The following is a 16,418-nucleotide window of genomic DNA, read 5'->3' as shown; positions in this document are numbered from 1 at the left end:
TCCTCCTCCTCCTCCTCTTCCCCCTCTCCCCCTTCCCCCTCCCCCTCCCTCTCCCTCTCCTTCTCCCTCTCCCCATCTTTCTTTGTTGTTGGTCATGGGGCTTAAACTCTGGGCCTGGGCACTGTCCCTGAACTCTTCAGCTCAAGGCTAGTGCTCTACCACTTGAGCCACAACTCAACTTTCTGGTGGTTTATTGGAGAAAAGAGTCTCACAGTCTTTCCTGCCTAGGTTGGCTTTGAACTGTGATGGTCCTTAGTTCTCAGCCTCCTGGTAGCTAGGACTACAGGCGTGAGCCACTGGTACCTGGCTTTCTCTATCTTTTGAAAGAAGGATGTGGGATTTTAATGGGTATTGAATTTATAGTTTGCTTTGGGCAGTATTGCCAATATCTTTGTATACTTCAGTTTTATTCTCAATAGTTAATTTAGTTGAGAACAGTTTTATTTCTTTAAGTCTTGTTTTTAAAATGTATTTAGGAACAATGGACTGACCAACCATAGTTGGATTAGGTTTGTTTCCTCTGCTGATGGCAAAACTCTCCCCTGTTAGTGATCATAAAAATGTTTCCAGGCTGGTGTAGACTGTGAGGACCAGGCATTTTAGCATTGACCTTTGGCCCCTGGACTTTCCTAATAGGCATGTAGTCACAGTCATGACTGTTTGTCTGTACTTGACCAGGCCCTTAGTGGGGTCATTATTCTTGCCTTCATAAGTCCCTGGATTCTCACTCTGGTCTCCTGGAACTCTGGATAGGATACTCTCAGTCTGTTGAGCAATTTTAACGCCATTATCATTGTTCTTTGTGGCCTGATTACCAGTAGCTTGAAACCATCATCACATACTTTTTGGTTGTATCAGGTTGATTGAGTCTGGTTCTTGGTATTTACTTTGCTTAGCAAGAAGCACAATATTCTTACATGTATGGCTTAGACAAGAAGGCACATTTTAAGTTCACCAGATAATACGAGTAGCTTTTTTTTCCTTTTACCAAAGCAGAAAAGGTAATCTTAAAATATAACTGGTTGTTCTTCAACAACAACAAAAAATCTGGATTTAAAATTGTGGGTGTTTTTTGGGCTGCAGACGTTGTTTATGCCTATTTTATATTCTTTGCCTTAGCCACTCAGTTTTCCATGGTATTCCCTAGGCAGAAAGAAATATATAGTCTTGTCTGCTCACCTTTTTTCTCTCCCCTTTCTTCCTTCCCTCTCTTCCTCTTCTTGTGCTTGTACTGGGGTTGAACTCAGGGCCCATGTGCTGTACCACTTTGAGCCATAGATCTACTTCTTATTTTTTTGTGTGTGCTGGAAAATTGGAAATAAGAGTCTTGGGAATTATTCTGCCCAGTCTTATTTTGAATTATGACCCTCAGATCTTAGCCTCCTGAGTAGCTTGGATCACAGGTGTGAGTCACTAGCACCCAGCTCATAGTTTCAGTTATTATTTACCTCCCATGTAGTTTAACTTGTATTTACATCAGTTGTAATTTGATTTTTATTAGAGCAACTGCTAAAAATCTAGCTCTCCTAAGAAGCATTCTTGAGACAGGTGGGAGTATCAAATGTTGAAACAGGTATACTTTGAGCTAGTAGTTTATAAGACTCTGATACCTGTTTTTCTTGAAATTTCAACTATCTCTTGGGCCCTGTGATCTCAGAATACTGACTTCAAATTCACTGGTTAGAAATACTGATAAGTCCTTCAAGAAGTAAACTAATTTTCCTGCTGAAGATACTAACTGAACATAGAGTAGAATCATATATTTGAGTATTAGAACTTATTTCCATTCTCATTGGTTAAGTTCAATCACCTGCTTTATTTTCCTTAACAGGAAAGTAAAGGTCTGTCAACATGTACTATCTTTGTTTATCTGTGGTACTTTGTTTTGAGCTGTGTACTACTGTTTAACATTTGTATGTTATTTATAAGTTTATACTATTTTAGTTTCTAAATGTATATTGGAATGTATATTTTATACTATGTACTGTCTCTAAAATAAATCTATGACATTATGTATTATATAACTAATAACATCTCTGAAGGAGGACTATGGACACATCTCCAAATCGTCCCTGTAGGCTGGCAAAGCTTTCAGTATGGGGTTATCCCTTAATTGGTGATTACAAGTCATCAAGGAAATAGAACAGGATATTCTGTCTGAAACTAGTATTCATTTAACACCATTTTGTGTGTATATGGTAGTAGTGGGGTTTGAATACAGGACTCGGAACTTGCATGGCCGATGCTCCCACACTTTTTGCTTTTTAAATAGGGTCTTGATTTTTGCCTAAGCAAGGTTGGTTGAATCTGCAATCCTAGTTGTATACTTAAGTAGTTGGGAATGTCAGATGCATAGCATTGTGCCCAGCTTTTTATTTGAGGTAGAGTTTTTGGATCTTTTTTCTGAGGCTGGCCTTAAATCTTGATCCTTCCCCATGTTAGCCTTGAATGTAGGAGGATTACAGACATGTGAGCCACTGAACCTCATCAAATAACACTTCCTGTATAAAGTCTTTGCAAAATGGTTTTTATAATGTTCAATACAACCAATTATTAAAGTCAATTGTAAGGAACTGAAAATACCACTAAACTGAAGAATGAAACTGTTTCGCTTCTTCTCTTGAATTGACAAGTATTTGCTGTGTGATCCTGATAGATGGCTTCCTTTACCTTGATGACTTTCTGTTCACTGTTAAGGAAAATATGGAAACAGTAGGCTTCTTGTGTTTTTCATGATAATTTTATAACAGTGGCACATAGCAGGTACTCTATGAATACCTGCTGAGTTTTTTTCTTGTTTTGCTCTATAGTCTCACACAATCTTTGTTTACTTTGGGTCAGGAAAATAATTGAAAATTGTTGTAATATTATCATAGTTAAATAGTAGAAGTATGACTTAAGTAACTGATAAATGTTCATTTTATGAAAGTTGTACTGTCTCTTTAAAGAAAGACATTTGTAATAATGTACCTTACGATTTTTTTTTGTAGGAAGAACAAAATAGAGGCAAGCCCAACTGGGAGCATCTAAATGAAGATTTACATGTATTAATCACTGTAGAAGATGCTCAGAACAGAGCAGAAATCAAACTGAAGAGAGCAGTTGAAGAAGTGAAGAAATTACTGGTACCTGCAGTAAGTAATTATTTCCAAATCTCAGATTTGGGTCTCTTTTTCCTGATTGTTTGTTTAGTACTAGTATCAGGATTTGAACTCAGGACTTGGTTCTTGGCACTTAGTTGGCATACTTGCTCAGCTGGTGCTCTACTACTGGAGTCATGCTTCCAGAATAGCTTTTTGCTGGTAATTTTGGAGATAGAAGGAGTTTTCCTGACTTTTCATCCCAAGCTGGCCTTAAACCATGATCTTCCAGATTTCAGCCCTGAGTGGCTAGGATTACAGGTATGAGCCACTGGGGCTCAGCTTTATTTCCTTTTTTCAGGTTAGTCTTAAATTATTAGATTCCCAATCTTAATGAAATATAGGTTACTTGTTAGAGTTTTTTTTTAGATTGTAAAAGTAACATGGCTCATTCAATGTAGTGTGAACAACAGACATTGTTCAGATCTTTCACTGGGAGAGTATTTTGGAACGGAAGTGGTGGGGGGGTTCGGTTAGGGGGAGGATAAAAAAATCAGTTAATCTACTTTTCAAAAGTAGTGGTCAGGGGGCTGGGAAGGTGGCTCAGTGGTAGAGTGCTTGCCTGGCATGCATGAGGCCCTGGGTTTGATTCCTCAGCACCACATAAGCAGAAAAAGCCAGAAGTGGTGCTGTGGCTCAAGTGATAGAGCACTAGCCTTGAGCTGAAGGTATGAGGGACAGCGCCCAGGCCCAGAGTTCAGGCCCCATGACCGACCAAAAAGAAAAGTAATGGTCAGTTTTTAAATCTTCCTGTCATGATGAAAGTGTAGACAGATGGAAACTTTTGTTTAACGATTGCTGATGATTGTGTAGAAGTATATACAACTAATGATAACTTGATGAGCTGAATTTGTAGGAGGACCAACTTACCTGAATTGCCAGTGGGTGCCTGGTAGTTTTCCTGGCCTGTCATTGGCAAGATTAATGTTCCATAGTGGAACTTCCTCAGAGTACAGCACAATGTTTTCTAAATAAAAATAGGGGCTGAATTTTACTTGTTTTAGAAGACACTATTTTGAGCACTTTCGTATGTTACTCTTTTAAGATAAGACTTTTATTAGAGTTAATATTTAAGAATCTTTAATACTTTCTGGAGGATAACACATAAGTAATTGTCAGGACATCCCACTGCCTGCCAACTCTTCCCATTCTCTTCCCTCAGCTCCCCTTCCTTGCCTCTGCTCATTATTGCTGGATAATAGTAGAGCATGATCTTTTTCAATGGGAATTGGAAGGTAAATTTCATTTTTTTTCCTGCATTACTATTAAAATTTCATGTTAATGAACATGCTAGGTATCTATCGAGACACCAGCTGTCTACATTAAAAAACTGGGAAAGCTGGATGCCGGTGACTCATGCCTATAATCAGTTACTTAGGAGGCTGAGATCTGAGGTTCATGGTTTGAAGCCAGCCCAGGCAGTATGAGACTCTTATCTCCAATAAACTGCCTAGGAAAAGCTGGAATTGGCACTGTGGCTTAAGTGGTAGGGTCCTAGCTTTCAGCACAAAGGCACTCAGAGACAACACCCTGGCCCTGTGTTCAATCTTGGGGACTGGCACAAAAACAAAAACCAACAAAACAACTGGGAATACTACTAGTATTTATTGTGTCCAAATAAATGTGTTGGCATTTATATAAATGAGTATCACATCTTCTGTTTTTTCTTTCTCAGAGAATCTGTTCTTTATTTTGTTGGTAGAAATAAAACAAATATCCCAAACATTCTCCATTAATTTGATGAAGTTAATTCCTTGGAAGAAAAAAAAAGTTCACGTAAATTCTAGTGGTAGGTCATATTAAAACATAAACAATAGGTGAAATGTATACCAAAGCCCTTATTTGCTAAATCATGTAGGCTTCCTCTTTTTCCTTAATAAATGTTTGTTCTTGAAGAAATATATGAGTAAAGTTGTTTCTTTTTTTGTGAACACAACTGTTTCATGATCAGAAAACATAATGCTAGCTGTTTGTTACCAAGAGTATAGTTTTGTGTTATACTAAATGAATGAGTTCACCTAACAGACCAAATAGACCAATGTATAATAATTGACCTTGTATGTACCTGTTAGATTATTCTAATTATCCTTTCTACAGATAACTAGTTCTGAGAAAGACTTCTGAATTAGAAGATCATGTTAATTAATAACTAGCTAAGTGTCTTTCAGAAAGTTAGCTCTAACTTCTCTGTATGCTTCTGTATACTTTCTTATAAAATGAGATTGGGAAAAGATATCTAAGAACCCTTTTTTAAAAAAATTGTCTTTGCAGTAGATAAAGGGAAACAGGAAAATTCTTAAAATTTATATATTAAAGTAAAATAGCACTTTTGATGACTATTCTCTCATAGTACTTTTAACTTGTACTCCTTGAAATTATTTACCCTGAAGCTTTCTTATAATTACAAGTGATAGAATAAAAAAGACATACTTGGAGGTATGGATTCTATATAGTGATTTACAGTATTTCTTACAATAACTTCTTATTCCTGTTCATATTACTTACTATTTTGTTATAATTTGAGTCTATATTAGATCATTTATTTTAATTAAACTGAATATTTTCATACTTCTGTGATGATACCAAAATAAGCAGAAGCTTAAACAAAACAGGAACTTTACTATATTTAGTATAATAACTACTATATTTACTATAATTAACCAGTACTGCCTCTATGATTATTACCTCTGTATAAGAGATGTTTGAATTAGACTTTTATACAAAATGATATTTGTGCTAACATGATGTTAAGTGTGCTTTTGTAAATATCCTATGTATTTTGTGTGAATATCCTATGTATTTTGTTGTCAGCTTGATAAAACTGTCCACTTTTGGAGTTCCAGGGACCCTATTTATTGTTCCAGGATGCCTGTTAACCCTGGGCCATCATGGTCCTTGGCATAACCCACCATTCATCCAGTCACATATTTTTTGGAATCCATAGTATGGAAGTAAGCATTTCATATTCAGGAGAGAGGCTATTGACAGGAAAGGGAGCCTTATTTTCAGTAACTAACTGGCCATTTTTCTAATTCTGACTGAATTTCAATTAGTACTGCTTGAGAAAAACTGGTCTGTATTTGGTAAAGATTTACTGATCCTCGAATTAGTGAAATAGAGAAGTTCCTCACAATAAGAACTTAATTCATTGGTTTTTATCTTTGCATCCATTAATTTAATCACTGTCCAATACTACTTTGAAAACAGAATTAACGGTTGCAATTGTTTCTTTATTATGGAAACATAGATATACATGTGCGATACTTGGTATTTGTACATAACGTGTGGTGATCAAATCAGATTAACATCTTCCACCTCAAATATTTATCATTTCTTTGTATTGGAACTTTTCCTTTTAGTTATCTTGAAATAATAAGTTACTGTTAATTATAGTTACCCTTCCGTACCGTAGAACATCAGAACTCTGTGTACCATTAACCCACCCGGATTTCCCTTCCTCCTACCCTCTCTAGTCTGATATCTTGAGTTGCCATTCCATTGTGCTCCAAACAGATGTTTTCTAATTTTCTTGACTATTGTATGAAAAATATTTGAAAATTTGCTGTAGATTTCATCTCTCAAAATTTAATTTGAGTATAGTGGTGCTTGAAAATTCGTTATTTTCAGTAATAGATATTAACCATGGGGATTGGTAGAAGTTATAGGCCTTTTGTGTTTGCAGTAATCACTTCTGCCTTTCCCTTCTTAGGTTCTGTTAATGCATTTTGTAGTTCATAACCACATATCATGCCAGAAAAAAACCCCAAGTTCAGTTGAGTTACTTTGTATCTCATGTGTGTTCACTTCTGTCATCCACTTCCTCTCCCTTATTCCAGCCAGTTACCACAGAATCTCACAATTCATGTGTTTACTTAGTCTTTAAAACCCTCAAACCCATCTTTACATTTTAGTCTCTATGATTTTTTCCCCTGCTTAAAAACAAGTTAATAAGTATATATCTATCTGTGCGTATGTGTGTGTATATGTATATACACACAAAATGCCTTAGTGGTTCTCTTTTACTCTGAGAAAAGAATGTAAAATACATTAGCATAGCCTACAGGTTCCTTTTTATGATTTGCTATGCTTTTCAGGATTAATTTTTATTCTTAACTGTCCCTAAAACGTAAGTTCATATGGTCTCACTGCATATTAGACTAACAAATTGAATCATTTTTAATATTTTGGATCTTCATTCAGCAAGTTTACTGCATACTTACTATAGGCTAGACACTCTAGTTTTGTTTTTGTTTTGTTTTTAGTTGATCATGGGGCTTGAACGCTGGGCCTGGGCACTGCTGGTCCTTCAGCTCTTCAGCTCAAGGCTAGTACTCTACCACTTGAGCCACAGCACCACTTCCTAGACACTCTAGTTTTGAGTGTACTAAATGGTTAGATAAACCTGTCCAATATGATACCTGCTATCTTGAAACATACCTTTAGAGTTTGATTATTAATAGTAAGAAAAAACAGATAGACTGTATTGATTGTAATAAAATACTGTAAAAAAATAAAAGGGAATGAAGAGATCAAGAACCATGGAATAAGAAAATAATGTTTTATTGGAGGAGGAGGATGACAACATGCTTCTGAAATGTCATCATTTGAGAAATACCTGAGTGAAATGGGACTTCGTTTGGATTAGCAAGTTTAGTGAGGAAGGCGAAGAAAGGTGAAAGGTCAAGTCTGTGGCAGGAATTAACAATGACAGATTGCAGGTTCTGTGATATTTGGCTTTATTCTGGCATGAGAAAAGCTATTGGAAGAATTTGAAAGTATCATGGCAATAAGTAGTAAATAAGCCAACGAGGAAGTTTTTGTAGTTGAATGAGAGATGAAAGTAACTTAAGTTGGAGGAGCTGAGATGCTCTTGCATGGCAAGTGTACTTTGGAGAAGAAATGGACAGGGATTATGATTTTTGTAATAATGATATGTGATGGTGACTTGAACCTTTTTTCTTTTTTGGGGAATGCTAGTTTTGGGGCTTGAACTGAGAGCCAGGCAACGTCTTTAACCTTTTTTTTTTTTTTTCAAGACTATCACTCTACCACTTGAGCCACAGCTCCACTTCCAGCTTTTTTTTTTTTTTTTTTTTGATGATTAATTTAGTTGGAGCCAACTGTTTGGAAATGTAAAACTTGAAATATCAAATGCTGACATTTCATTATAACAGAGTAATTCAGTGAGGACATGGACCCCCAGGGTATAGGAAGGAAATCAGGAACCATCATACAGAATCTGGAAAATCGTTAGAACTGGGAGATTAGATGTGTAGAAGGAATGTCCCAGGTCTGAACTTGGAGTAGTTCATCAACTGGTGTTCCATGTCAGAAAGAAGAGAGATCAGCAAGGAAGGCCACAAAGGAGGAACCTCTTGGGTAGAGGAAAACCAAGAACCAGTCCTAGGAGTAGAATCCCTTTTTCATACAATTTGTTTAGAATAGAACTGGAATTGGCCTAGCCAGTTGACCGCGCTAGCTTAGCAGGTAGCTAGCTAGCATACTCTCTTCCTTCCTTCTTTTTCTTTCTTTACTTCATTCCTTTTATCTTCTTTTCTTCTCCATCTCCCCTCCACAGCAGTTTTGCAACAGTGAACATTTCCCTTCGTACCAGTGAAGAGATGCTGTATAAATTTGTTCAGCAGTTGATATATTCGTCTATATATACTTAGGATACATCTCTTGAAGTAGAGTTATAGAATTTCTAAAGTCAAAAGCAAATTGATTTTAATTTTTAATACTTAATAAAATTTCTAAGATGGCATTGCAGAAAATTTGTGCTTACACTAATTAGTCTTGCCAGCATTGCATGAAAATCCTAGTTGTCCCACAATGTCAAATCCTGAGTATTATCCTAGGGTGTTAAATCTTTGTTCATGATTTTTTTTTTTTTTGGGGTCCGGTCGTGGGGCCTGAACTCTGGGCCTGGGCACTGTCCCTCAGCTCTTCAGCTGAAAGCTAGCGCTCTACCACTTGAGCCACAGTGCCACTTCCGGCTTTTTTGTTTTTGCTTATGTGGTGGTGAGGAATCGAACCCAGGGCCTCAGGCATGCAAGGCAAGCACTTTAACCACTGAGCCACCTTCCCAGCCCTGTTCATGATTTTTAAAACTATTTAATATTAGCCTTTTCTTTCTCCTCCCTCACCCCACCAGGGGGTTGTGTTGTTTTTTTTTTTTTTCATTTTGTTTTGAAGATAAGGTCTTACCAAATAACCTCTGGACTATTGGTATGAGGCACTATGATCAGGTTATCTTGTATAGGAAGAACTTGTGTGTTATAGATATTTTCATTATGTTTAAAAATTTTGACTTTTCAACTTATACACAGCATATAATTTCATATCATTTTTATGTGCAGTATTTTCTTTCTTATGTTACCATTTAATATTAAATTTACAGCTGAATCCTAGAAATGTCCTAAAGTTCTTACCATGCCATAGGGATAATTCTTTTCTGGAAAGATGTTGGACAGCATTGTACCCATTTTGTTTAGAGATCTAAATCCAAGAGTGTGAGAATATTTGTTGATAAGTTGTGTCTCTACTCCTTAACGATGTAGTTCTGATTTTTTTCTCATAATTTTGAAGATTTGAATATAATTTGTATTTTACATGTAACTGTTTAGTAAATTCTGATTGTTTTAATTTAAATTTGGATATTTAGGGGTTAGAGGTATTGCTTGGTTTGCAGAGTCCTTGCCAGTGAGCAAAAGTGATAGATTACTGAGTTTTAGTCCCAGTCTCACCACCACTCCCCTCCCCCCCAAAAAAGGAATGGGTTTTTAAATAACACTGTAAAGTACAGCCTTCCCTTTTTAAACAGCAGCATACAATCAACTCTCAACATTATTAGAAATACTGGTATTTTCCATAAAATAGTCTGCTGTCCTAATTCAACTATAATTAATAAAGGTTTTTAGAAATCAAATAATACTTTTAACTTATCATGGAAATAACATTTTTATTTTAGGTAGAATCTATTTAGACAGTGATATTAGGTTTAACTTTAATCCTTTTGTTTCCTAAATCACATATTGTGTAATAATTATATGGAGTAGTAGTATTATTTTTATCTTACAATTCTGTATCTGTTCAAATGCTCACAAAAATGTTCTTCATCATAAGAACAATTAGTCTAGTTATTTTAATCTCCATTTCATTAGAAAAACTGTATCTCCTCTAGGTCCACTATATTATTAATTACATTGCAACATTTTGTGAAAGCTTTAAGTTTTACTGACTGATAAAGACAGTGTCCTGATTGTGCTAATCTGCAGTAAAGGTCATCTTTGGTTGAAGTTTACCTCCACATATATCCTGCATACGATTCTCCTTGGTTGAAGCAGTCTCCTGTTCTCCATCATTCCTTTCAAGCCATTCTCCCATTAGTTAGCAAGTGTCATAGTTTTAAAAAATTTTAATATATATGTTCATTGTAGAAATACTGAACAAAAGGTGATAACTACATTTCCTATCTAGCATTGTGACTTCCTCCTTTCTTTTCCCCCTACTATCACTTCCCTCCCCAGTAATACAGTTTTAAAATGTAAAATTACTAGTTGTTGATTTTTTTAAAATCAACAGCAACAGGGGCTGGGAAGGTGGTAGAGCGCTTGCCTTGCATGCATGAGGCACCCTGGGTTCGATTCCTCAGCACCACATAAGCAAAAAGAAAAAAGCCAGAAGTGGCGCTGTGGCTCAAGTGGTAGAGCGCTAGCCTTGAGCTGAAGAGCTGAGGGACAGCCACCCAGGCCCAGAGTTCAGGCCCCACGACCGGACCCAAAAATAAATAAAATAAAGTGAAGTTAAGTATTTTTAATGTGGTTATTTAATAAATATTGAAAGGATATTTTCATTATGTCTGGGGTAGACACTGATACAAAGAAGTGCTTTAAGTATTTTTAATTTTGCTTTTTTACAAGTTTCTTTACAGTTCTGTTATGTAGTTCCAATTTAATATAGCCCTTATAATTTTCAGTAGACAAATGACATTTTAAGCCTAACAGATTAATAATCATATATACACTTTGAACAGAAGACTATGTACTTGGAACAGAAAGGCTTTTAAACATGTTCAGCTGATTTAGTTCAGCTAGAAACCTTGTGAACCCTCACAGTATCTATTTTGACCTGTTTAGCTAAAAGTTCATCTTGACATTTCCCTTCTGTGTTCACAAATACAACTACAAAGTTCTGTGAGTTATATAATAATGTTACTTTTATGTAGTAGTTATCAAATTACTTTATGTTTAGTCCTCATAGGATAATATAATAACTATGATGTATATTAATCTGTATTAGTCTGATTCTATCTCCTAATTTACTATTCTCACAAATTCACAAATCTAGGTTTTTTAAAATTTTTGTTGCATTAGTTTGTTAATATGTTAAAAACTCCCAGTTTTGGTAGAGCGCTCGCCTTGAGCTGAGGGACAAGTGCTCAGGCCCAGAGTTCAAGCCCCACAACTGCCAAAAAAAAAAAAGAATAAAAACTCCCAGTTTGATATTTGTAACAACAATATGTATATAGTCTGTTTAAATCCTTCCATCCTTTCTGAATTCTTGAGTATATTTCAGTTTGTATATATTTTAGATTTAAGTCATTTGTCAGACAAAACCTTTTTTCTGTCTTCCTACCTTCTGTTGTATTTGTGTTTTTGTGGAAAGGCTTTTACATTTGAATACAGTCACCTGAATAATTATAGAGCTATTTGGATTTTCTCTGTATTGTCATCTTGCTTGTCAAATAAGGGCTGTAGGATCTGTAGTCGTGCATTTTTTATTAAATATTTATGACTTGATTTTTCTTGATCAATTTAGCTCAAGAATATTATTAATGCTAGAAGGCTTTTCTGTTTGGTTTTGCTGATTTTTCAGGGGTTTTTTTGGTTATTGTTGTTGTCGTTTTTGTCGGTTATGGGCCTGAACTCTGGGCCTGGGCACTGTCCCTCAGATTTTCAGCTCAAGGCTAGCGCTCTACCACTTGAACCACAGCGCCACTTCCTGCTTTTTTCTGCTTATGTGGTGCTGACGAATCGAACCCAGGGCCTCATACAAACAAGGCAAGCACTCTACCACTGAACCACCTTCCCAGCTCCAGATTTTTCAGTTTTTGTGTGATAGATTCTACTTTTCTTCTACCTGATTTGAGTGTAGTTTTATTTGGGATTTCAAAAATAGAAGATTGATGATTTAGACCTTTTGTAAAAATTGTAGCTGTGTCCCATAAGTGTTTATATTTATTTACATCATTCATTCATAATGTTTTTGAGTTTCTTTCTAGATTTTTTAATTTCATCTATGTTTATTCCAAGTGTTTGAAAATCTTTTATTTTAGCAGCAGAATGTATTGTATTTTATGTGCTTTTTAGCCTTTTTGAATCTAATTATAAGGAGCTTCCCCCCTTTTTTTTATTGAGGAGGAGCAGTTCTAGAGATTAAACCCAGACTTCATACATCCTAAGTAGACATTCTATGACTGAGCTAAATGGTACCTAGATTATGACTTTTTAAATAGACTAGCATCCATTCATTTGTCATTACTCACACTAGTTTTTCTCCTTGATGGCATTAAAAGAGCCATAAACGTGTTTACACATACGTGTGTGTGTGTGTGTGTGTGGTCACACATATATTCATGTATCTATAACTCAGTCTATAGGAACAGGTTTTGGAATTAAACAGATTTCATTATGCTTCATTTTATTTTTGTGGGGCTTGGGGCTTGAACTCTGGGCCTGAGTTCTGTCTTTCAGCTCTTCATCTCAATGCTAGCGCTCTACCACTTGAGCTACCACTTCTGGTTTTCTGATGATTTATTGGAGAAAAGAGCCTCACAAACTTTTTGCCCTGGGTGGCTTTGAACCATGATCCTCAGATCTCAGCCTCCTTAGTATCTAGGATTACAGGCGTGAACCACCAGCACCTGTCTAGTTTATTTTTTGACTTAAGAGCAAGTTTCCTCCTGTTGTAAGTTTGAAGTTATTTTTTTCCCTCTAAAATACCATTATTTCATGCAGCCCATTTTCAACAGAGACAGTACCAAGTAAGGTTTAGTTGCCCTAGATGGACATGTAACAGCAGCAGTTACTCAGTTACTCTTTTAGCCTTTGGAAGTGCACTTTTCATGTCCTCCTTTCCTCCCTCTGTTTTTATATGCTGCGTTGGATCCATCATCTCTGCAGCTGTTATCCGATCATTATAATTGCACAGAAGCACTAAGTAAAATCAAAACAACTCTTTTTTTGGCCCACAAAATGTGCTTGCTTTGCTAGTCCATCAGTATACACTGTTATTAACAGTAAGATAGTAGCCTCCCCCCCCCCGAAAAAAAAATAGCCCTTAGCATTACTTAAAATTTTCAGTGTGTGTCAAAGTATGTCTCACACAGGCACATACATCTGTGAGTATGCCTCAGGTGTCAGATATTTTTGTCTTTTTAAATTGATTCCCACTTCATTTTGTAGAAAAATATTAAAATAATTATAATTATTAGATAAGAGTTTATGTTGATACATGTCCTTTGACTTTTTCTCTTCTGGACCTTCTAGAAAAGAAGAATACAAGAATAGTGAAATACAAAATACAAGAATAGTGAAATTAGAAAATTGCTGCTGGTGTGAAGACTAAGAAAGTAGAGATGAGGGGTATATACTTAATTTTGCATGTTCTCAGTATAATATTTTTCCTCCTTTGTATAAAAATATAGGCAAAAGGTTTCTGCTGGAGAATTAAAGTAGTGCTAATCTTTATTGGGTAACTTGATCATTTCAGGCAGTACAAGTTTGCATTGTCTCATAATTTAAGACAGACTTCAACAAGCGAGATATTACCAACATTAGACAATTCATAAATTATTTTTGAGCTGTATAACTAGTCTACCTGTATAACTTTGTGGTAGCTAGAGTCCCTCTCTGCTACTTTCTCTTGATGTTTACTTACAGGTATTCAAGAACTTGAAAGCAAATAATTTTTAATATATATTTGATCATGTATGTGGGGTACTCACAAAGTTTTTTCATTCATGGTTGCTGCTCTACCACTGTGTTACTTCCACTCTAGTTTTTTTGCAGGTGAATTAGAGATAACACGTTTCACAGACTTTTTTGCCTAGGCTGGTTTAGTGCCATGATCCTCAAATCTTAGCTTCCTTCATAGCTAGGGCATGAACCACAAGCACCTAGTTACAGAGAATCTTTTCAATAAAAGCATTTACATACATAAGAAATAACTATTTAAAATTAAATAATTGATCTTAAAAAGTAAACTTCCATCTAAGAATATTGAAATGTAAGTTGTTAATTCAGGGAATATTATAAAATTTGAAAGTATTTATCAGAGCAAATCATTCTTTTACATTTTAGAAATACTATAGATGTCACTTTCATTGAAATTTAGGAAGATATTACAGAGAGAAATAAGATGTTTCACAAAACACATGCTTAACAGTTCCCTTTTTGCTAGATACTAGTGGCTCACACTAGCAGTCTAGCTACTTAAGGAGACTTACATTAGAGAATTGCAGTTCAAAGCTAGGCTGGGGCAGAAAAGTCTACAAGAGTCCGTCTTCAATTAACCAGCAAGAAAGCCTATCTAGAGCACGAAGTCCTGAGTTTTAAGCCATAGTTCAAATTCTAGCACATACATCATACACACATGTATACAGAACCAACCTAAAAATAAGTCATGTCCACTTGTCATGTCTTCCATAGGTTCTCTTTTTGTCTAATGGCCTATGCACATTTCTCATAAATGTGTTCATTATAAACTTTTAACTTTGTTGACTTCACAAATGAGACAACTTGACTACACGATAATTTTAAGAAAAAAATTTTAAATATAAGTTAATGAACTGATGGTGTCACATTTACTCTTGGCGAAGTATTTGTAATCTATGTTATTGTCTGTCTCTTTTGATTTTCTTGGGAGAGAAGAAGGCAAGGTATTAAAATACATGTGTAGCTGGTGATGTGCCTGGTAGAACTTCAGCATGAGCGCTTATGAAGGAGGTGTTACTGTTCCTTGTGCCATGCATAGCCATTTTAATCTGAATGGAAAATCTGTCGAGGGACCTGAGTACAGTAATTAGCAGTCTCTTCAGAATGTCAGAGCAGAATTACCATTGTAATGGTTTTAGCTGCAGGATAAAAGGATTGAATTTGGGCTTGCCTGTCTGCCAAACTAAATGAGTTGCCATGGGAATTTTCAAATGTGAGAGGCGTTTACTTAAAGCAATTTGGCGGGTCTGCATAAACTCATAAATTGTGTGTTTCAAAGAAGCCAGTCCTTTCTTAGGTCCTATAGGGAAAGCTAGATAGGAGGAGGATAGCCTCTTAAATCCTTAATAAATCAGTCCCAGCTTCTCTGCAGGCCACCAGCTTATTAAAGTTGCTTGTTCACTAAATGTAATACAGAAGCATACAAAAAAACACTTTTTCCCAAATCTGTGGAGAAACAGGTGACAGTTCTAGACATACATGTCCTTCCTACATTAAGCATATGTATAATTAAAGATATTGAAATTATTTGTTTGTTTTTACTCACCTTAAACTGACACTAATTTGAGTCTTATTCAGTATTGATAGTAAATATATTTTTAAAATTATCTTACTTATCTCACAAAGCATTTTTTGTTTGGAAAACAAGTATGTTATTCAGGCTGACAATGTATTATTGAGGCTGCATGTAAATATCTTTAGGAGTTTCACTTGCCCCTTTTTCTCAATAGAATTGGATTTTAGTATATGACTGAAAAATGCTCCCCTAAATGCCTTTGGTGGGGGGGGGAATCATAACTTTAGCCTGTGTTACCTTACTTGCCCTTGAGATATTAGTAACAATATAATTTTGTTGGTGTTTAGTAAACCTGAAGTATTTAAATTCTGAGATTGTACGATTACCTTGCAAAGTAATTCATATTGGGAGAGCCTACTAGGTTACAGTTTCTTAAAATAGTAATTTGGTTATTGCTAAATCTGGCGGCCTAAAAATGTAGATACATCTTTCAAAGGTGATTTACAAGCCGGGCGCTGGTGGTGGCTCACCAGCTATTCAGGAGGCTGAGATCTGGGGATTGCAGTTTAAAGCCGGCTCTGGCAGAAAAATCTATGAGACTTATCTCCAGTAAACTACTCAGAAAAAGGTGGAAGTGGTGCTGTGGTTCAAGTGGTAGAGTGCTATCCTTCAGCACAAAGAGCTTCAGGGACATTTCCCAGACTGAGTTCAAGCCCCAAGACCAGCAAAAAAAAAAAAAAGTGTTTTACAAAAGAGATTCAGATA

The 16,418-nt window shown here is 35.8% G+C and overlaps 1 protein-coding gene across 2 annotated transcripts in view; it reads left to right on the top strand.

The window, feature by feature from the left end:
- Positions 1-16,418, top strand: part of Qki (QKI, KH domain containing, RNA binding) — a 90,876-nt gene that overhangs the window by 49,318 nt on the left and 25,140 nt on the right. For both annotated transcript variants that reach the window (XM_013024556.1, XM_013024555.1), the window contains exon 3: positions 2,991-3,134. In XM_013024556.1, the coding sequence (XP_012880010.1) occupies positions 2,991-3,134 (144 nt within the window). The remainder of the gene's footprint in view (positions 1-2,990; positions 3,135-16,418) is intronic.

Source organism: Dipodomys ordii, unplaced genomic scaffold, assembly GCF_000151885.1.
Source record: "Dipodomys ordii isolate 6190 unplaced genomic scaffold, Dord_2.0 Scaffold77, whole genome shotgun sequence".
NCBI lineage: Eukaryota > Metazoa > Chordata > Mammalia > Rodentia > Heteromyidae > Dipodomys > Dipodomys ordii.
This window is presented reverse-complemented; position numbering and strand designations above follow the sequence as displayed.